The sequence below is a fragment of the Diabrotica undecimpunctata genome, chromosome 7 (genome assembly GCF_040954645.1).
Source record: "Diabrotica undecimpunctata isolate CICGRU chromosome 7, icDiaUnde3, whole genome shotgun sequence".
NCBI lineage: Eukaryota > Metazoa > Arthropoda > Insecta > Coleoptera > Chrysomelidae > Diabrotica > Diabrotica undecimpunctata.
The window spans coordinates 30,353,884-30,377,579 of record NC_092809.1 but is presented as its reverse complement, the minus strand read 5'-3'; the positions used below and the strand labels follow the sequence as shown (position 1 = coordinate 30,377,579).

At 30.8% G+C, this 23,696-nt stretch overlaps 1 protein-coding gene across 2 annotated transcripts in view; it reads left to right on the top strand.

Moving 5' to 3' along the window:
* Positions 1 to 23,696, top strand: part of IP3K1 (inositol-trisphosphate 3-kinase-like protein) — a 404,655-nt gene that overhangs the window by 74,436 nt on the left and 306,523 nt on the right. Inside the window, exon 3 of one of the 2 annotated variants that reach the window (XM_072536988.1) lies at positions 7,002 to 7,067. The exons of the other annotated variant lie outside the window; for it this stretch is intronic. Coding sequence (XP_072393089.1) covers positions 7,002 to 7,067 — 66 coding nt within the window. The remainder of the gene's footprint in view (positions 1 to 7,001; positions 7,068 to 23,696) is intronic. 2 annotated transcript variants of the gene reach the window in all.

Here is a 23,696-nt window from a genome sequence, read left to right as displayed (position 1 = left end):
GGTAAACGTTCAACTAATGTAGAGTGGTAACTTGCATTGTCCATCACAATAACTGAATTTTTAGGTTTGAATTCAATCATCTGTTCGAAATATTCTTCAAACACGTCTCCGTTCATCTCTTCGTGATAATCACAGGTGTTTTTTGATTCAAACAAAAGTAAACCCTCCTTAAGAAATCCATTCATACTACCTATATGGGTAACAATTAATCGTCGACCTTTACCTGTTGGTTCCTTGAAACCAGGTGAATATCCTTCCAGAAATGCTTGTCGACATGTTTTTATAGTTTTGTCTTTCCAAAATCTCCCTACAGTATGCCTTTCATTAACCCACGTTTCATCTAAATAATAAATGTTTTTATTTTCTGTCCTCATTAGTTTTATTTTTCTGAAGTAGCCTCGTCTCCAACACACAATTTCTTCGGAATCGATAAGCATTGACTGTCTGCCCACTTTTTCACACTTAAAGTTTAACTCATGTAAAACTTTCCAAAGTTTGTCTCTACTTATTGTGGGTAAATCGGGATCGTCGGTAATGACTTGTAAAACTTTATCTAAAGTTTCTATTTATTTGTTACAAAAAAAATGAGTGGACCATTCTACGAATTGCATTTTTGAAACATTCATCCACATTCACTTTCGACAATTTTGGTCTTCCTGGTCTCGGTTTGGTTGGCGTTATACCAGCTGATTTTTCCTCTTTTAAAATGTTATATACAGTTGATTTTGAATATCTCATTACTTTAGACGAAATTTCAACTATACTATCAACAGCATTGGAAGGATTGTGTTGCTTAAAATAATTGTAGACGTTAAGGATAACGCTCTTTTCGTTAAGTGATAAATGATTCAACTTTAATTTTTTAACTGGTGTATAATCACACGTTAATTCCATATTCTATAAACTTACTATTCACTCTTGCAAAAAACAACTGTGTCAGATCTCTTCACTCGCTTATAATCGACTAATTTTCTGATATTAATGAATGACTATTTAAAGACCATTAACCATTTTATTAATCATTGGTTTTCCAAACAAAATCGAAATTTATACTATTTAAGATAGCGTTCACATTATCAGAAACCATCTTTCGCTAATCGACTTTTTCTATCTAAACTATCAAAAGACCATTAACTAAATACCTATGTATTTTAAGAGTTTCTTTATTTCTTGTTATTTAATGGGTCATTATCATAACAACAAAAATAACCATAAATAACGTTACTAAAATAAACAGATTTATATAAATATAATATGCTTTGAAAATGGTTTAAATATTTAACAAACCGAAACAAATAATGTAATACCCTTAAAGTACGTCTATGACCAGCTGAATAATCCCTAGCCTACACAGTTCTAACAATAGTAGGTATTTAAATTTTACGATAGTCCATGTGACATGGAACAATTTCTATCTATCTAGTCAAACCCAACGTAAAATAAGCTAAAATATTGACGTACGAAAAGCACACGTACTAAAATATGCTTAACAATTTAGTTTTTTTTCTGAGAATTTACTCCAGCTTATTCTTCAAATATACTATAGCAGGTTTTAGTAGTGAGACAGTAAAAAAGAAGTGTATCGTAAACAATCTCAAAATAACCACTTGTCCACCAAACATTTCCATAACACTTGATGAATGAATGAAAGAATTAATAACTCCAAAAATTCCTCACCTGCTGACCTACCAACAATTTTTATCGAAAAACTACCTATTAGCGCGAAGGTTACTTTAGTAGAGATCTTCAACAAAATTTATTCGACACGTAAATTTCCATATCTCTGGCGCGAAACAATATAAAATTTTAAAAAGACAATAAACCAAAAATCTTCCTCGTATCGACCAATATGTCTTACCTGTATCATTTGTAAAAAAAATGGAAAAAAGTAAAAGATTAAAATGGTACTTAAAAAAGAAAAATCTCCTAAGATTCATCCAAGGTGGATACAGATCAGAACGGTCTACAATAGATAATATAGCATTAGAATCTGAAATACATGAAGTCTTCATACATAAACAAAAATTAATAGCAAGTTTCTTTGATGTCACAAAAGCATTTGACACCACGTGGCCATATTACATCTTAAAAACAATAAAAAGCTGGAAGACAGATGGTAAATTCCTAGCCTTCACCAAAAGCTTCGTGGACAGGGTAAAAACAGAAGTATAAAAGGTAAAACAAACGATGTCATATCAAGTACGAAATCATTCGAAAATGGCATCCCTCAAGGATCTGTATTAAGCCCCTTGCGGTTTTTAATAACAATAAACAACGTATTCCATTTTTAGCTTCCAGTAAAAGTAAATCATTACTCGAATGATCTTATAATATATCTGAGAAGTAAAAAAACCTAAAATCAGCTGCATCAATATAATAAAATACATTAAATAGATTATAAGGGAGGTCATTAGATAAAAGCTGAGATTTGCAATCCAAAAAACTAAAGTAATAATATTTAACAAAAGGAAAACACTACATCACTTAAATTTAAAACTAAACGGAACCGCCCTTACATCAAATAACGAAATCAAATTTTGGGAATAACATTCGACTTTCATCTGAACTGGACATCGCACATCATTGGACTAAGTAAATTACGTCAACAGGGAATAAACCTTCTAAAAGTCCTTTCTAATCACAAATGGGGTGCAGATACTATTCTCTACAATTATATCAAGCTCTACTTAATTAGAAGCAAACTAGATTAGGGATGTATATGTATATGCTACGAAACTGCTACTAAAAGTAATTTAAACAAATTGGACATCATCCAATTCACAGCATTAGGTACGCATAGTTTTCGCAGCTTTCAGAACCACGCCAATTATCAGCCTTTAAGCCCTAGCAGGAGAAACGCCATTTTTTTAATGTGTTGTGCTACTAATTATCTCAGTGCAAATGAAAACCCTTTATAACAAGGAAAAACTCTCCAAATCTGTACTTAAACTCTTCCTTGGCTCCTTAAATTACTACATTAAAATTGTAGATTCACTTCCACAATCAGATGTCAGTCTCCTCCCTGGAAAGTTCAAATACCAAAAGTAGATTTCAGCTTACTTAACTATTCCAAACATTCACATAGTCCTTCTGAAATAAAACAACAATTCCAGTCTACCATCTCCAGACATCCTGATTTCAAACTAATTTTTACTCATTTTAAACAGCTGCAGCTATGTAAAATGTAATGGCATGTCTGGCAAAACAGAAAACCAAAAAAGGTGTATCAATGGAAGGCCGTATATACGTATTTCTGACTATTGGTCATCTTCAGTACGGTACAGCCAAGTTAGAAAAGGAGCATGTTAACTTGCGAAAGGATCACTACAGGAGCAATGCGACCAATTTGTGGCATTAGAGTTAGAATACCCTGATGGTTTCCAGGGCAACAACTAACAATAACCACGGAGGAAGCTACAGCTACCTGGGGAAAGGAATGCCAAACGTTGAAACGTTTAAAAAAATGGAAAAGGTTAATGCGAGTGGATTCACAATTCTTATTTTTTTTTTTTAGTTCTCGTTACTTTAACTTTAGGGCCTGCGTAGCGCAAGCGGTAGAATTCTTGCCTCGCATGCCGGTGGTCCGGAGTTCGAATCCTACCGCCGGCAAGTGTTGCAGTTTCGCAACTGTGTATAATCATTTATAAAATATTAACAGACTTTTTGATAGTTTCGATTCTCCCCGTATAGTAAAACTGAGATTTGCCTGTACGAAAAACACAGCGGCTTTAAGAACTAATTTGCAAGACCAGCCATTTACGAAATAATAACATAGGGGATGCATTCCATACACAAAAAGAGTCGAGTTTTATCTCTCAAACCACACACATGTGTATGGGCGTTTGGGTAAAAGGTACCTAAGACACTTGGCATCGGTCCTTTGACCGAGAAAGTCGTTTGATGCAGAAAAGTTGCATTAGGAATTTTGTGGTTCCTGTTGTTCGTCGGTGAAGACATCTTTTGCGGTAGCCGGGGTGCATCTTTTCATTGGGTAAGGAACAATACACCATTAATCTATGTTGCTGCATATATCAAGTACGTGCATTTGGTATATTTATTTGATATTTGTTTGGAACTTTATCGCATTTGTGCCGCGATCGCGGTTGAACGTTGTCAATTGGACATTTTGCATTTGTTTTGTTTTATGTAATAGTTACTGTATTCTTTTTTTTTGTATTTTGTCATTACCGATTATACTTTGAATTGAGTTTCATATAATACATATATGTTATGTTTGATTGCATTTTGTGTAACTTTATTAACAAGGTTTGTTCATTTTACCACAGATTAGATATACTATTATATGTGCGCATATTTTTCACTAGTTAAAGTTTAATATCAATTTATGCTTTATTTTTTAATCATACTCAACCATTGCAATCGAAATCTTAAATTTCTTTGTTGTTAATGTGTTCTAAAAACCTATTCAACAACATCTTTGTTTTGGTTTGTAAATGGTTATCTTTTTGGTGTTGTTTCATATTAACTAATATTTAAGTTTGTACTATATTCTTCTTCTTTTAAGTAATATATCCTTCTTTAGTTATAATTGTATATTGGGTTATGTGTATTCATGTTTAATTTCACCTCTTTTTAAAATAGAGTTTTATACAGTCCACTGGCTTTGATTTCTTTTCTTTATTTGAATATACATACCCAATCCGAAAGGGGGAAACCAGCGAGTTCTAGATTGAACAGAATATCATTCCCTCCCCCTTCAGGATGACCCCAATTGTTATATTGAGGTCATCGTATGTGCAGAACGCAACAGCAAGAACAACTAGACATTTTTAAAAATGTCTGTAGGCCCCAGGTCGACTCAGCCTGAATAAAATGAGTACCTTGGGTAAAACCAGGGGTAATAATAGGCGGTTGAAGCGTAGCACTGGCCATGTTACTTTCCTTGTAAACCGTAGGCCCTAGATATAGCAGACTACCCTGCTATACTCCCAAAGCCGCGAAGCGATATAAAACAGGAGACTATTATTATATACTTTAACTTTTTTCTGGACCCGGTAACGTTGCTTTAAATTCGGAGAGAGATATGGTTTTAATTAACCTAATGTACGATAAATGGTTGTTATTTATTATAATATATTGTTTCTTTGTAAAAACGTATGTACAACATTTAAGTTTTGGTTCTTTTTACACAGCCTCCAGTTTGTACCTCCAGCGTTCTTTTCTAAAATTATTTTTTACTATTACTCTTGCATTACGAGTTTAAAAATACGTGAGTAATAAACGTTTTGATATTTATCTAAAGTAAGTAAATAAATAAATACTACACTTAAATTAAAACAATAATTCTTATAAATCACATCATATTTCCATTGCTGCCGTTGTTTGAATCTGAGAAGACAAGCTAACATTAATCAGGTATTACTCACTGAAATTGCATTTCATATAATTTACATTTCATTGATCGAAGTGGTAATGACATTATATGATGTTGATATTTCTTTTGACTCGGTATTTTGATCTTAGATAATAGGAATATGATCCTAAAAATCATTTAATGAAGTTATGAGAATAACAGAAAAGAATCATTATAATAAATAGTCGAAAGTAATTAGTTCTTACACAACATTCAGGGCCCAGGAACTATCCTTATGAAAAACAGGCCTCGGTCACATAAAACGAAAGTTCGGTCCATGATAGTCCTCATTGCGTAGATTAAAAAAGTTAATGGGACTTAGGTCTGAAAAACTATTATTCTTTAGCTACAGTCTTCTGAAGTTATTGAATTCAGGTGCTCAGCGTACGTCAATAGCATTAATTCACATTCAAGTAAACGAAAATATTTATTTTTGAAAGAACAGACACACTTTTCTTAATGCATATTTGAACGCTGAATACTGAATCTGTAAACAAAAATAGATTCGTATTTTAGTCTTCAGAAAACTACCGAAAATTCTTCGAAAAACTGAAGAATGGTGATAGAAATTGTGCTGCTGGAGCGACATACGAATTATCATGTTTTCAATAATGCCGCACACTTGTCCAATATTAACCTAGCTGCAAATCTGCCTTATCTTCATAAAACTAGTAAAGCGTCTTCAAAAACCTGAGGAACAAACACAACAACAATTGCTGCTAGAGCGGCACAAGACATATAACGCTCTTACACATTCAGAATACATACAACATCAGCAAGGAAACAGCACCATTTGTATTTTAAAACAACACTGTATCATTATTAAAAAAATGAAAAACCGCGACAGTGACAAGGAGCTATGGCACAATTAGATTCAATTCAATATTTTTCACAATAAAGATTATTTGAATGGGTGATCTACTATTTTACTATTGTTCCTATTATGTCGAACAAAGCCATGAAAAAACTGTCACTTCATCACTGATACATCAGTAAGTCTCTTTTAATAATGTATCTACATTTTTTATTTGCAAAAACAGAATCAGAATACGTATATAAAATAAGTTCTATACTATACTTACTGTAAATCTCGTCCGATTAGTTATATTTATAATTATTCTTAAATTATTAAAAAGCAATCATCTCTAGCGGTTATAGTTCTGCACTAGGTCTTCGAGTCAACACGTCAACAGACAAGTCTCTTCGTACCATCGTCATACTCTTTGCACACTCGAGAGACTTACACCCACGTTTTTCACATTTTTGCGCTGACGGCGGCCATCTTCTAAACCGCCACAATTCTTGCTCTAACAATAGAATTTATCATCATTGCATCACACAAATAATGAAAACGCTATAAAAACAATTTGCAATTGGCAAATACTGCAGTAACCAAAACTATGTTGATATTAATTTTTAGGAATTTAAGTAAGAGGCGCCATTTTTTTCAAACCTTTATCAAAACAACAACTTCTTTTTAAACAACAAATATTAATGTTACAGTGTACAAAACAAGGCAAAAAGTGGCGCTAAATTCAGAATTATTTAAGTTTTGTTTTTATTTACTAGGTATTACTTTTTACATTTGCAGTATTTGTTTTAATTTTCGTTTTCTTTTACGTTTTAGTTTCTTTCTGGCGATAAGAAAGCTGCCAAAAAGCCTGAAATTAAACAGACGATAGACATAAACAAGGTAATTACATAAACACATTTTCTACTTAATTACACTTTTAAATATTACAGCTTATACAGGTAAACAGAATTAATGACAGAATACGTAAACTTGTAATGAAAGAAAATAACACCAATTTTCCAAAATTAACATCATTCTACACAATTAGGCACAGTAACAAAAAAATTAAATTTTTTTCAGAAATTGTAACAAATTAACTCCAATTAGTAAATCGTTTTCCGTATGAAGTATGGCAAACTTTCATAGCCCGTTTCGTCAGTTGTTTATGTTATTGCCAAACAAACCGTTACCAGCTGGAAATTTTGTTGTTATCTACACTAAGTGTTGAGAAAAGCGTATTGAATTCCTTTCCTCAGAGGGTACAGTACCAAATATTTTAGGACCATGGAACTGTTAAAAGATATTCCTTCGATATAACTTAGCACACGTCAAGGCGTTGATTTAGTGTGTGTTTGGATTTAACAGTACACAAAAACCAAATAAAAGAGTTTGTTTTACAAAATTGTTCGTTTATAACCAAGTTTGAATATATCGCGAAGTTTAATACTCTTTACTGTATTTTTGAGAGAGCGTCACACACACGTGGTGGCTTAGTAGCCCAGTCTGGTTATACAAAAATCATCGATTTCACGGCAAAATGTTTCGCAGATATCTGAAGCTTTTAAGACATAGGTGGGGGTTACTAGATGACGAATAGATAAAAAGATACTCCTATTTTCACCTTGCGTTTTTTTTAAACAATAATTTATGGTCAGAATTTGATTTTTTATCTTTAAGTTTTTTCCCTTATAATTTATCTTTAAATAAAGAATATCTTTATTTTCCCGTTCTTTCAATTAAAATTGATAAATGATTTACGGAGATATTTACAAAAAAGCAGTTTTTTTGCACTAATTTATAAATTTAATTAATTTTTTTATTAAAAAAATAAAATGGTACTAATACATTTCAACATTGAGTAATTACCGTCCTTTAAATTTGTGCGAAATTTCCCCCGATCGGTCAAATAGTTTAAAAGTTATTCAATTTGTTTATCCCTGGGACTAATTATTTAAACCATTGAGCTTGCCCTATGAATGATGCTAGACACATTTAACAAATTTCGTAGGATTCTTTAAGACTTATACTATCTCAGAAATTAAATGCATATTGAGTTTTCATCGAAATTATTTACAAAATAAACGTTTGAAAAAGGGGTATGTTTTTTACTTATAAACAATTGTAATAACTTCTATAATTTTTCAAGCTACAGACTTGTACGTACAACCATTAGATAGCTGGTAAAAACCGTCACATTTGACAAAAAAATAAACCTTCTATGAACAACAGGAACGAAGTTAGCGACAATTTTTTTGTTAATTATATCTCCATTGTTTATAAACATTAAGAAGTAAAATTTGCACAAATTTTGAATGAAAATCTAAACTTTATATTGAATTTTATAGCTATAAAATTCATCCAATTTCTCGAAACTTAGAACCTTTCGAAACGAAGTTACTTTCGAAATTGTTTTAGCTTCTCGCTGCAAAATTTAATATTATGGTTACGGATTTATCATTCAAAAGCTTCAACTGTTATGTAGGAATTTCATCATGTCAATTTGCTTTTCCATTTTTAGCGTTTCTTATTGCGTATTCTACTTCTTCTTTCAATATGTCTGGCCCAGTTGCATTGATTATCTGAGTTAAGTTGTTTCTATCGTCTTGAAATTATTCATTCAGGTATTCTGTCCATATTTTTATTTTATTCTCTAGATCTACAATAATATTTCCATCAAGTCTAGTATATCTTGTGTCATCCACCCCTTATTCTTTGTTGTTGTTTTTCTAAGATGTTTCTTTCCTGCTATTTGTATAGCTGTATTTATGTACTTTAATTTTTGGTTAACGTTGTTTGTATCGTTAATTTGTTGCTGCACTGAACGGAGGTTTTCATTTATTTCTTCTCCTGTTTCTTGTCGTATATTTTTGTTCCCAAGTTTATTTAAATCTAGTGCCTTTCTGTGTGGTCTTCCAATCTTTTTTGGTCTCGCCTCTATTACAGTAACTACCGGGTTATGATCTGAGCCTATATCAGCTCCTGGGTACGTCTTAGTACATTTAACAGCATTATGATATCTCCTTGCTATCATAATGTAGTCTATTTGATTTCTCACTATTTTTTCTTTGGTATATTGTGGAGATGTCCATGTATATAACCGTCGAGGAGGTAATTTGAAAAAGGTATTTGTTTTTACGCAGTCTTCACTTTGGCAAAATTGAATCAATCGATCTCCTCTGTCATTTCTGTTTCCAATCCCATATTTTCCTACTTGTTCTCCTACCTTACCTTGACCCACCTTGGCATTAAGATCGCCCATTAATATGTTAATGTATGAAAAGACTGACTTAATAAGTGAAGACAAACAACCTGCAACAAAAAGGTTCAGACCTGACAGTGAAGTCGAATAAATGAACCAAATTTTAACTTTTAAACCAATGTATGTAAAGAAAATAAACAAAGTAAAGTTCAATAAACATTGCAAAATTTAATAAGGCAAGTGATGAAAAAATCGACTTATTTTATGAAAGCAGTAAGGCAGATTAGATTAATATTGTATATCATATTTGTAAGAAAAATAGAATAAAAATCAATATTGTTAATTATAAAAATACAAACAATTATAATTAATATAAGGAATATAATAATATAATGTGTAAAAAATTACCTGAAATTTAATTTATAAAATATATAAGTATTATTACATCATTGATATAAAATGAAAAAACATATGTTGATTTTCCGGGATTTTCCGAGATTTATGGGGGGTGAAAATTATGTCACCATTATTAATACTGCGACAGACTATTCGAGCAAATTAAAAAAAAAGTAAGTATTTAGGGTGAATTTCAAATGGACTCAATTTTTCCGAGTTTTCCCATATTTTCCGGCCAGTGAAAACTATGTAGTTTTTCTTATTTCGACGAGCTACCCCAGAATAAAAAAAGAGGCTTTCAGCTGCAAAGGAAGCGTGTTGCAATTTGAAGTTCCGATGCCGAAAAAAAAACGGAGCTGAAACAGATATCCTCTCCTTCTCTTATCTCCTATCTCTCCATTTTCCTATGTCGATCTTTCGAAAGTACCTTCGTTTCGAAAAATTAGATAAATTTTATAGCTATAAGTTTCAATATAAAGTTTAGATTTTTATTCAAAATTTGTTCAAATTTTACTTCTCAATGTTTATAAACAATGAAGATATGATTTTTTTAAAAATAGTCACTAACTTCGTTCCTATTGGTCATAAAAGGTTTTTTATTTTTTAGTGTGAGCTTTTTTACCAGCTATCCAATGGTTGTACGCACAAGTCTGTAGCTTGAAAAATGTAGAAGTTATTACAATTGTTTATAAGTAAAAAACATACCCCTTTTTCAAACGTTTATTTTGTAAATAATTTCGATGAAAACTCAATATGCATTTAACTTCTGAGATAGTCTAAGTCTTAAAGAATCCTATGAAATTTGCTGAATGTGTCTAGCATCATGCATAGGGCAAGCTCAATAGTTTAAATAATTAGCCTCAGGGATAAACAAATTAAATAACTTATAAAATATTTGACTGATCGGGGGGAAATTTCGCACAAATCTAAAAGATGGTAATTCCTTGATGTTTAAATGTATTAATACCATTTTATTTTGTTAATAAAAAAATTAATAAAATTTATAAATTAGTGCAAAAAAACTGCTTTTTTGCAAATATCTCTGTAAATTATTTATCAATTTTAATTAAAAAAAACGGGAAAATAAAGATATTCTTGACATAAAAAAATGACATAAATATTGTTTATTTAAAATATAAGTGAAAAAATTTATAGAAAAAAAATCAAATTGTGACCATAAATTATTGCTTAAAAAAAACGCAAGGTAAAACTAGGAGTATCTTTTCATCTATTCATCATCTAGTATCCCCAACCTATGTCTTAAAAGCTTCAGATATCTGCGAAACATTTTTCCACCTTTTTTTAACCAGACTGGGCTAAAACAATTACTGGCTATCGGAGAATTTAAAACAAATTAAAAATTATAAAAAACATAAATATAAATATGAAATTAAACAATGTATTGCAAACAAAACATCACAATTCTATGAAGAACTGATTAATGGTCAATAGTAATAAATAATAAATATCTAAATAGACTTTTATTACCAACTACAACATTTCTTGAATTTACTGCAGTTAATATCATGTACTCACATTTATGTACTCACATTTTTTGTCACATACTATATTATAATTTAAATTTATGTATTTTTGTAAGTGCTCATATATATTCATACTATTAATATTTACACATTAGTTAAACATTTCTTTGTTTGAATATAATTTTTTTTTTAATTATCACACACAAGGAATGCTATTTTTATGCTAGCTCTACTGCAGTGAGTTTTTATGTTTATTTAGTATTTAGTATGCTTTTTATTTCTTGTAATCTATATTATAATGTAACTTTCCTAAATAGAAATTATTAATATTTTTATAAACCAATAATTCTACATATACCAATCATTTATTAAATAAAATCATAAATTTATTGATAGCTTTTAAATTTTACATAAATTACTAATTTTATATCAAATAACTTTTGGATTGTGTTACGTACAATATTTCTTGTTCAAAATAGTTTGAATGGACACATTACTTATGAACTACCAATACATACCTCTTTCTTGACTTTATCGGCAATAATTTATAAGTAGCTGTTTTAGTAGCTTCACTTATCTCAGGTGGAATCAATTCGGCGTCACTGTCACTACTGATTGATATTTTTTTAAATGAAAAATCGAAAACACTTTCGAATCTTATATGACAAGCGCTGTCATAATAAAAAACAAGTTGATGTTTAGTAGTATTAAGGCCGCCTACGCAGATACTCAAAATCGTTCCAAAAGTAAAAAAACTCGTTAAAAAAGCGAAAAAAAATCGTCCTGAAAAGAGTTACTTTCGGTACGATTTGTGTAAAGTGAAACTTTCGATTTAATAAATCATACCGAAAGTTTAGTTTTCGGGAGGGCTATAGAAAAATATTATTTTTAACTGCATTTTAAAAACTAACGCTATTAAAAATACTGACTTAATGCTTAACAATAGATATTGAAAGATCACCGTTACTCTTATAACTGATATAATTATAATTACATACAAAATAATAAAGACCTCTTTTATGCAGGTATAAATATTGTTAGCACACAAAATAATTTAAAATTATCATTATTTTAAAGAAACTGATGTTTCGAAAAAAACTGGTGATTTGTTCGGCTCCGTTATCGAATATTTGTTAATCAATTAATTAAAATCCTTTGTAAGAGGTATATATTTAAAAACCCAAATGGGCTGTGTTAGACAAAACGTTTTCGGAATCCATCATTCCATCATCAGTGTCCTAGAAAATATGTAACCACTTAATTAAAAAGAACATGAAGTTTAAATTTTGACCAAGGTTAATGTAAGGTGTGGTTAATACTTACTAGGAGTACATGAATGTAGCCACTAAATATATGGGTAAAAACCGGTTAACAAATAATTAGTTACATTTGTTTGACAGTATTTTATTTAACAAATGTAACTAATTATTTGTTAACGGGTTTTTACCCATATATTTAGTGGCTACATTCATGTACTCCTAGTAAGTATTAACCACACTTTACATTAACCTTGGTCAAAATTTAAACTTCATGTTCTTTTTAATTAAGTGGTTACATATTTTCTAGGACACTGATGGTGGAATGATGGATTCCGAAAACGTTTTGTCTAACACAGCCCGTTTGGGTTTTTAAATATATACCTTTTACAAAGGATTTTAATTAATTTTTTAATATTATGGTATACAGCCAACTACAGGAACGTAGATTCCTTGTGGATTTGTTAATCATTTTTGGTATACTTACCTTCATGATTTAAATATTGTTTATATCTGCTTTTTCCAGAAAGAATGTAACATTCATACAATAACAGAACCCAGACTAATAAGAATTGTCGAAATAGACGAAGAAAATTGATATCTAAAAAAAGAAAGTGCAGTCAAAATATGCTTAATGTAAAATTAGTAACGCCCCCCGGTGAACCACCTGTCGAAATTAAAGTCTGCATCAATTAATAGTAAGGATATATCTTTTGAAAGTAAAAATAAAAATTTTGCAAACCAAATGTGGCTTTATTCCTACGTGTTATGAATAAACCATGATGTAACCTGCGTCAGTGTGATGAACTTTGCACCATAAACAATGAATAAAATAGATGAATCATTTTACATACTATATTGCATTGATGCGTACTACAATGTTCGATAACGTTTGTAAAAACCTATAGAAAGAAAATTTTTCAAATCATATGTGTGTGAAGTCATCAAGAATTGTTTAATTTTTTATACTACTGTATTAATCATTCCATTAATTAATATAAAGAAAAACATTTTTTTAACACATTACTAGAAATTGATAGTTATAGAACAACTCTAGTCTTGAGAATCGAAGGTCGACGGAATCCCGACCGTGCAGGATCTCTTGAATTAAAAATTTAAGGGAATGTTTTGGCTGCATAATAAAGGACTTGTTTAGAACAGCCGTAACAGACGTTGATAAAGATGTTAATAGAGACATGGACTATGAATAACTGTTCTGATGAGACTTATTAAGTCGAAATACGTATCAACAGATACATAGACGCTTTGTGCGTGAAATCAAATCTTTGCTGTCTTTTTCATTTTATTCGGATCTAGTCTGTATGAGTACAAGAAACAAATTCGTTAAGGATTTCTGCTTAGTTGATAGACATGTCGTGGAATGCAAAGTCTTTTAGAGGATAAAATCACTAGCACTTAAAAAGAATAAAATATTAATTTAAATATTTTTTAACTTCGTAATTAAATTCAATGATTTATTGTTTAGTTTTGAAATAACCCCAATAAAAAAACAACAAAATACCTTAAAATACGTTAAAAAATAATTAAAGTTTTAATCAAACAATAACATAACCTTAACACTGATAATAAATATCTTAATACTTTGATATTCTTACCTCACAAATTCACCAACAAAAAATAATACCAGTCACACAGAATTAATGTGCATAACGAAAAGTCTTTACTTACTATTAAAACAATTTAAAAAAAATAACGAATAATTGTTTCCGCCGCATTTTTGTAGAATCTGAATTTTGTCCTCTTCATTTTGACAAATCTATTGAGATATCTGAGTGACCAATGCCAGTGTCCAATGAAGATGAGTTACTTTGGTTCAGTTTTCTGAAGCTCTAAGAATAGTTATACGCAGCGTTAGAAGTGCTCCAGTCGTCAGAGATGAAAATGCCACTGAACCTCTAAAAGTAATACGAACAAGCTGAATTTTGCTGAGAATGTCAATGTTATGGTTTTTGGAGTTTGATGAAGATGATTTGATGACAACCCAAATTCCTAACGATCTTCCTGGAGAACTTGAAGTTATTATTGACGAGTTCGAAGATGAGGATGACTATAAAACGGTGGATGATCCTAACTACGATGATTTTGATAATAGAGATGGCCCGGAAGAATCATATGATGACATTCAATTGTCCAAACGAATAAAATCATCAAAGAGGGAACTGACAGCTAACAAACTTCCAAAAAAGCAAAAAAGGTAAAAGCTGAGCTTGCAGAACTAACTACGTTACAAGTTTTTGAAAAGTTTTTTGATGATGAAGTTGTAAATCATATTGTAGAGCAAACCAATCTGTACTCAACAGCCTCCAATAATCATCATTGTATAATTACAAAAGATGAGATCAAAATTTTTGTTGGAATTCTTCTTTTTACCGGTACCATAAATTACCCCGTGAAAGGATGAAGATTAGAATTTGGATGAAGATCTGAATGTTCCATTTATTTCCAATGCAATGAGCAGAAATAGGTTTACAGAAATTAAAAAGTATATACATTTGGCAGACAATACTAAACTCAACAAAATTGATAAAATGTCTAAACTACGGCCGCTAATGGATTTACTGAATGCTAAGTTTCAACAATGGGGCATTTTTCATGAAAATTTATCCATCGATGGGGCAATGGTCAAATATTTTGGCCACCATTTGGCGAAGCAATTCATCACATCAAAGCCCGTACGTTTTGGCAAGAAGGATTGGATGTTGTGCAGTTCTACTGGCTACTGTTATGCTATTGATACGTACTGCGGAGCTAAGCCTTCAGCTAACGAAGAACAGATGAAACCGAAAAAGTCTAAACTGCCACTATTTTCACAAGTTGTTTTAGACCTCCTTAAAAAAGTATCAGAGTACGAGCACAGTTCGTGATAATCATTTAAAAAAGTGTCCTCTTATACAAGGCAAAGGGATGAAGAGAAAAGATCGTGGATATTATTATCATTGCTACGATGAAGAAAGTGCTATATTATTTGTAAGATGGAACGACAACAGTGCTGTAACCATGGGTACCAATTACGATAACATAGAGACCCTTGCACAAGTGAAGCGTTGTTGTGTAAAACACAAGGAAAAAGTAGCAGTGTCACAACCTCAGTTATTCAAATCCTACAATTTATCAATGGGGGGGTGTGGACTTACTCGATCAAGGGGTAAATAATTACAGAATCGGCATACATGGCAAAAAATGTTGGTGGATACTCTTTACTCATATGATAAATGTGACAGTTATCAATTTGTGGAAGCTATCATCATCAGCCGTTTTGAGTCCACTGCTGGACATAGGCCTCCCGTAAATAATTCCAATGCATTCTATCTTGAGCATCCTGAATCCAGGTGTGCTGAATGCAATTTCTTCGTCCACCTTCCATCGTTTAATCTGGCAACATGCCCCGCCCAGTTCCATTTTAATGTTGTAATCCTTTGAACTGCGTCAGTAACACCAGTTTTTCTCCTAATTATTGTATTTGGAATACAATAATTAGGAGAAATTGTGGAAATTAGTAAAAACGTGGAAACTATATAGGATTACAAATGAAATGACAAAATAGATTTACTACTATTTCAAAGAAATATTGTCCGCCATTACTGTAGAGCTTTCAACAAAACCATACAAAGACTGTCCACATCTATGAAACCATCTGGTTCGCTGCTAAAGAGTATACTGGATACTCCTGATGGCCGTTTTCCTAAAAGAACCACGAACCCTCGAAGATGTCGCCAATGCCACATGAGAGTTAGATGGATGTGTGATAAATGCAATTAAACTCTTTGCACTGAGTAGAGAGAGTGTTTTAAAATATTTCGCTCATAATTAATTATGTGTTTTGTATGTATATGTATGTCATAAATGTGTTGCTTGTGTGAGTCCATTTTAAAAGAGGTAAAAAAGAAATCAATTAGACTTACTCACAATCAGTTTAATTTTACTACCTAAGACGACCGGTTTCGCTTTCTAAAATTTGCAAAGCATCATCAGGTCAGTGGTACAAAGTAAATTAAATGCTGAAATTATAAAAAGCCCATATTATGGTGCTGTCTTATAAGGATATAGATAAAAAAAATCTATACCAGAGTTACCAACCTCATTATTAATTAATAACTAGAATTAATTTTTGGAATTTGTTGCTATAAAAAATTTATCTATTTCTCTGGTTTACACATTAATATAATAAAACTAACATGAAGAAGTTTAAACATACCATTGCAGAATGCTCGTCCACATCTACAGTAATTGTTTTCAAAAAAATTTTGTATATTTATTACACATTTAGTTTATTATCTGTTACCAAATACTCATCTTAAATTTATTTTGTAATTCTGGTTCTTAAAAAAATTTTTCAAATTTTTTTTATATAAAAATTATTTCAATTAATTTGATTGTCACACTTAAAAAAATTTTAAAGTTAAATTTAATTCAGCAAGTGATTGTTAAAAGTATGCCAATATTATACACATTGGCTTACATTTTCAATTTCTTTTAATTGTTTAACTACTAAGGTCTGTTAGCTTCAAAAACTTAGTTAACTTTAGAAATAGAAGAAGAACTGTCACACTTTAACCTACATTATCTTGTCAAATTTACCTCTTAAAATACTAGTAGCCAACAAAAAAACCAATTCCTCCCTTAGCAAGTAATGTAGTGCCTATAAGCCCCTTTTTTTTAAGTTTTATGCTTGTTTTGTCATGTTAATTGTGTCCTGTTTGTTCCTAATTGTGTTTTAATTTATTATTTTAACATTTGACATCACAATTCTCTGCCTAGCAGAAATTAAATGCTTTCAATCAAAAGTTGATAATTACAAGTCAAAGAAATTGCACACCCACAAAATAGTACAAGTACTTTCAGTCATTGTCATATAACTGTCCTCTTTCTTTATAAAATTTTCAACAATTTAACACAAATTTCAAAATATATCTCTTCAATAAATATAAATAACTTTAATAATTTAAATAATATAAAACATCACATTTTCTTTCAACAAACAATAACATATACCTTACTCCTATATCATCTGTTAACATAGCTCCCCTCAAGAAACTTCCTCCTAAGTTGTTAGACAGTTACAACATTGACCGAAGATCACTCATTATCAGTAATAATGGATAGTTTGAACTATGAATCACCAATCACTATATAATAACTCTTGTACCGGAATGTAAGTAGTATTTTGTTTATTTCTAATTTAGTACAATTTAACAGATTTTTTCCCTTACCAATTTGTGGTTTGTTATTCTGTCTGCTAATGCAATTTATGCATATTAATTAACACACACACATTAAAGAATTCGAAGATACGGCACTCATATACAACATGGAGATCTCAACAGAGAAAACTAAAGCGATAGTGATATCAGCGGAACCGAGAAGATGTAAACTAGTCGTAAATAACAAAATAATAGAACAAGTGATGGAAACTGAATACTTGGGAATAAAACTGTCAAGCTACGGAAAAGTGGAATAAGAAGTACAAAAACAAGTGAACATGGCAAACAGAGCAGCAGGATGTCTCAACAACACAATCTGGAGAAATAAATACCTCACAACGGAAACGAAAACCAGGATATATAAATCAACAATAAGACCGATAATGACGTACACAGCGGAAACAAGAGCAGATACGGCGAAAACACAAAGTCTACTGGAAACAACAGAAATGTAAGTCTTACGAAAAATAACAAACCAAACTCTAAGAGTCAGGGTAAGAAGTGAGGAAATACGAGCGAGATGTGGTATAGAGGAAATAAACTCGTGGACCAAAAAAAGAAAAGTGGAATGGAATCAATACATTTTTTTATCTATAACTTTTTTTGATCTATATCCTTATAAGACAGCACCCTAATATGGGCTTTTTATAATTTCAGCATTTAATTTACTTTGTACCACTGACCTGATGATGCTTTGCAAATTTTAGAAAGCAAAACCGGTCGTCTTAGGTAGTAAAATTGAACTGATTGTGAGTAAGTCTAATTTATTTCTTTTTTACCTCTCTTGTATATGTATGTATTTTTAATAAATGTTTCCTTGGTCTGTATGCATTTTTATGTTCATTATTTCTACTGGTTATATATAATTATTTTTTATATATTTTATACTGATTGTTCCAGTGTACCTGCTTGGGTACACCATTTTTTTTTTTTTCAAAAACCAAATTTAAAAAACGTACAAAATATTTTTTTATATAATTATGATCATAATTAAAAGCAACTCCTAAAGGATTTAGGTATTTTTAGTTTCTCGTTTGGCGGTGGGCATTAATGGGTTCAACTCAAACAAAATTAGTATGATTGAATAGATATGTTCAATACCTTTCAAACGAGATATTACTTTATCAAAACATTTAAAATTGTCAGTCACGGTGGCTATGTAACTGTTAGTCGTCCATTACTACTACTACTACTACTAGTAGTCATCTATGACTATTACGTCACCTGTTATGACTGGTTGAGAAGCTTAAGTCCATTTATTTATATAAGTTATAAATAAGTTATAAACCGTTAAGGTTTAAATGCTTTTTTTAACAATCTTCTGGTTGGAAATCGATACGTTTATATATATATATATATATATATATATATATATATATATATATATATATATATATATATATATATACCCGGTATTTAGGCGGCACACGCCCTTCCGGTAGGGATCTATGGAGGAGTATCACCAAGCCGCAAGCCCTTATCTCTTGCCGTACTGCTCCACCATAGGCCGATTAGATACCAGCATGTTCTAGACTAAGCCGCAGATTCATTTAGAATTTTAAACTGCTGCGTTAGCCTTTTTGTTTTCTGTACACCGAGCTGGAGATTGAACTGACATCTCTCGCAGTGAAGCGAAGGAGAAGCCAGCCGCCCAGCCCGCTTGGCTATCCGATCGATACGTTTAACCAAATATAAAACGTAATTCTGATTGCAATCAATTGTGGTTTACTATCGTCTAAAATACTACATATTTAACTTAAAAATGCCACAAGAAAACAGTTTCAGAAACTATTTGTGTTAGCTGTACGGAATTTTCAATGAGACCAAACGATTACTTTAAAATCTAAAGTCATAAGTGACGAAGAAAAATATAGTGATAAATAACGTGTTCACGTTATTTATCGTATCATTTATCACGTCAGAAATAAACACCTGAAAAAAAAAAGCAGACCTGTGTACAAAGAAAGAAAGAAAACAACGAAAAGAATAATGTGAACGTTAAACGCATACGCAGGTATGTACAAAACTTTTAGTAGAGATTTTTTTATGAACATTACAAGTCAACTATAAAATTGTTTATTTATTCACTTCTATTTGCTATCTTTTTTAACATATCCATATAAAAGGTGCTAATCAAAACATTAATAATCAAAACAGTGCTAGATTAACATCGAAAGAGTGATCCCTATTTTGTTTTATTAATTATGTAATCACCGTTATTATTTGTGCAAAAATTTTCACATTACAGCTTGTATATTAATAAACATCAGTACTTGAAACTCATAATCGCACCTCCTTACAAATAATATGCAATTCCTTTTAATACATTGCATCAATTAAATAACCACGAAATGTTTTGTTTACCTTAATTTTAATCGGTAGGTATTTTAAACAAAACATATCAACAAACTATGTATACTAATTTAATGTTTACATAAACGGTCAGTTTATTTTTATTATCGTACAGATCCGGATTCCGAAGTATTCCTAATTTATGTACATCTTTATAAGCAACTCACTGCAAAAGTGAGTCAACGCTTAATAGGCAACGTTCCGTGCATATCCGCTAGGATTTAAAAATAATGTCATCATTTAAAATTGGATGATGAAATAATGTTAATGAATTAAGTACAGATCCAAGCTATCATACAAATTTTCAGATTGTATAACGTATACAATTAAACAAAAGTTAGAACATAAGTTAATGACTATCGGAAACAGACAATTTCACATAAACTCAACAATTAATAGCTATTCTAAAAATAATCGTAAAAACATTTAATAGATACAAAAAGTCAGAAAACTCTAGCGATAAAAAACCAATCAAAAAAGCGACAAAAACATCATTAAGGTAGATGAGCTAGAAAACAGATGAAATTTGTACAAAATTATGGAAAATTTATAATTTTAATAGGATATTTAAATAATACTTGTCATATATTGCGCTTTCGTCCGATCGAAGGTTGATTTCGGTACCTTAAGACTGATATTCAAAGTAGAAATAAATTTGTGATGGATTCGACCGTTACTTGATGGAAATTCATTTTACATAACAATAAAACACTGAAAACTTTTGTTTTCAAAACTTCCACAAAATTTGATATAATATCTTATCACTACAGCTGTTTCGGCTCAGTGCCTTTCTCAGTGATCTATTTTTGGTATGTATTTACACTTGATAGTATTTAACTGAATTTTACTTCTTGTAAAAGCAAAAACAAACATAAGTACTCCGTATTTCATAAACCTTCACGCACTTCACCTTCTATACTCTAGACCATAATCATTCTTTAATGTCGAATTAAAAAATACTTAGAAAAAAATAACTTGAGAGAAACAGTTCTTCCCTCCTCAACCTATTCAGTTAAAGACTATAAAGTGTAAACATATACCAAAAATAAATCAGTTGAGAAAGGCACTCGAAGGTTGAATAATAAACTATAACAACTGAGACTGCTTTTTACTACGAAATAAAATGAAGACCAATTTATGATGCAAAGACAATGCTACAAAATTCAAGTTATATTTAATACGATAACAAAAAAAAATAGTTACCTCTTGACCTGAATGTACAGTAATATACAATACATTAGATACTCTCTCCAAGTTCCGTTGGTTCTCTACGCTTGATCTAAAAAGTGAATACAGGCAAGTAGGAATGGAGCCAGCTGATCTAGAGAAAACAGCAGTCTAGATAGGATCAGGTCTTTGGCAATTTACGGTTATTATCCCTTTTGGTCTATTTAATGCACCCAAAACATTTGAGATGCTACTTGGGATCATATTTGGTTAATTTGGATGATTTAACTGGGACTGGAAGAATATTGAACGAGCGTTCCAAGAATATGGGCGAAGTGTTCGAACGATTACGTGCGGCTAATCTATAACTAAGCCTAAATAAATGTAACGTGTTACGACTGAAAGTGAGACTGTTACGCAGTATTATATCCAGCAATGTTGTAACAGCTGACTCTGAGAAAGGAGATTGGCCAGTACCAAATGATAAACACGAAATTTAAGTTTTCTAATCTCATGCAAATATTACCGATGATTTGTCAAAAGATTTGCTAATATCGCCAAACCTTACAGAAAGCGTACATATATATATATATATATATATATATATATATATATATATATATATATATATATATATATATATATATATATATATATATATATATATATAAATAACATAATATATATAAACAGAAAATATAACACAGTTGAAGGTAACCGGGAACGACCCAATACTAAGGAAGCAATAAAAAAGGGCTGCTTCTAAGTGAGTGTCTTTTATTAAAAGTCAAGCTTTCGCCACATAATTTTGGGCTTCATCAGAACTTGCTGTAATGGAAAAACATTCTTTACAATCATCATAATTAAAGATGTTATTTTTAATCTTACCTTAATGTCGACACTATCTCTTAGTGTATAATAAAATTGATATGGAAATACACATATTTTTAAAAACAAACCAATCGCAACTGAAGAAAAAATGGCAAACAAAGCCTTTATTGAATATTTAAAATTATTTTTTATAACCATGTGGCCGGCGTTGTTGACAAGTAATTGTTAATTAAGTCATGTGTTGTTTCAACTGTCACTTATCGAAACAGCACATGTCTTAATCACTTCTTCTTTTTGTTAGCATACAACACTAACATTATTCAGTCAGCAATATTAGACAAATGTCAAATGTTAAATGTCACACAAAATTAAAATTAAAAATATATATAGGTCACTTTCTATATAAACATATGTTTAATAAATTATTTGGTTTGTATTTAGTGTTGGGTATAGTAGTCAACACTCCGGTGACATGCACGTATTATATACCTTTTGTTGAAGAAACAAGGGTATCAGTGATGTTAGGTATGCTTAATTAACAATCAAGTATCATATAATAAGATTTCATTACAATACTAAAATACAGGGTGTTAATTTTGCTACGAAATTAAAAAAAAAAACATAATTATCTTTTAAACTACCTTGAATAAGACTGCCGAAGATTATATTGAAAAAACGAGAACATCGAGAAGAGTCCAAAAATGTAAAAATACACAGGGTGTGTGTGTGTGTGTATCTCTGAAAACAATGAGGCAGAAAAAAATTATCATTTCTTTAAGAAGTCGTTCCATGTCGTCCTTGTCCCGGGCTTCTTAAATGTGTTCAAGTCTTCCGAAAACGTTACAATACTTTCTCCAACTGAAGTCATTGTCTGGGCAACTTCATTTTCAATAAGATGTCGGTCTATCTATACAGGATGGGAAAAACAATGACTGAAAAAAATTTAATGTTAGCTGTACGAAGTACTGGCGAAATCAACGAAAAACGACAAACAAGAATTCCAATTACTGAAGGAATTTGAGCAAACAAAACAAAACAAAAAAGTGTATGGGTTGATTAGTTGATTGTCATCCAGCTCTGCTAATCGTTCTAGTAAAGCTTTTAAACTTTGATTGTTGTTATTTCATTTATCTATAAAATAAGTAGTGATGAGATAATTTTGTCCAAGAGTATATACATATTATATATAACGAATTAGTCATTTTAAAAAATCGAAACAAAAACTAAGAAACTAAATTAAACAAAGAAACCAACAATGTGCTATGGAAAAATATAGAGAAAATTTAAAACATACTAAAGCATTATTTTATTGTAACACAAAAAGGTATATCGTGTACATGTGTGTTTATTTTATATTCTAAAACACTAGTTTATTCATCACAAGTTCATTCACTATTCACTTTAAAATTTGAGGCATACAAAATAATATCCTTGATATAATTTTTTCCCAGAAGTGTTTAAAAATCAGTAGAATAAATTGTAAGAATGCAATTCTTCGACATACTGAAGCCAATAAGTTTCTTTGCTAAATTTGGTCATCTTGCTCTCTTATATAAACGTAAATATATATTATATACGTCAATTTAGTTAGATGTGTTGCCACACAAAGGTATATTGTAATT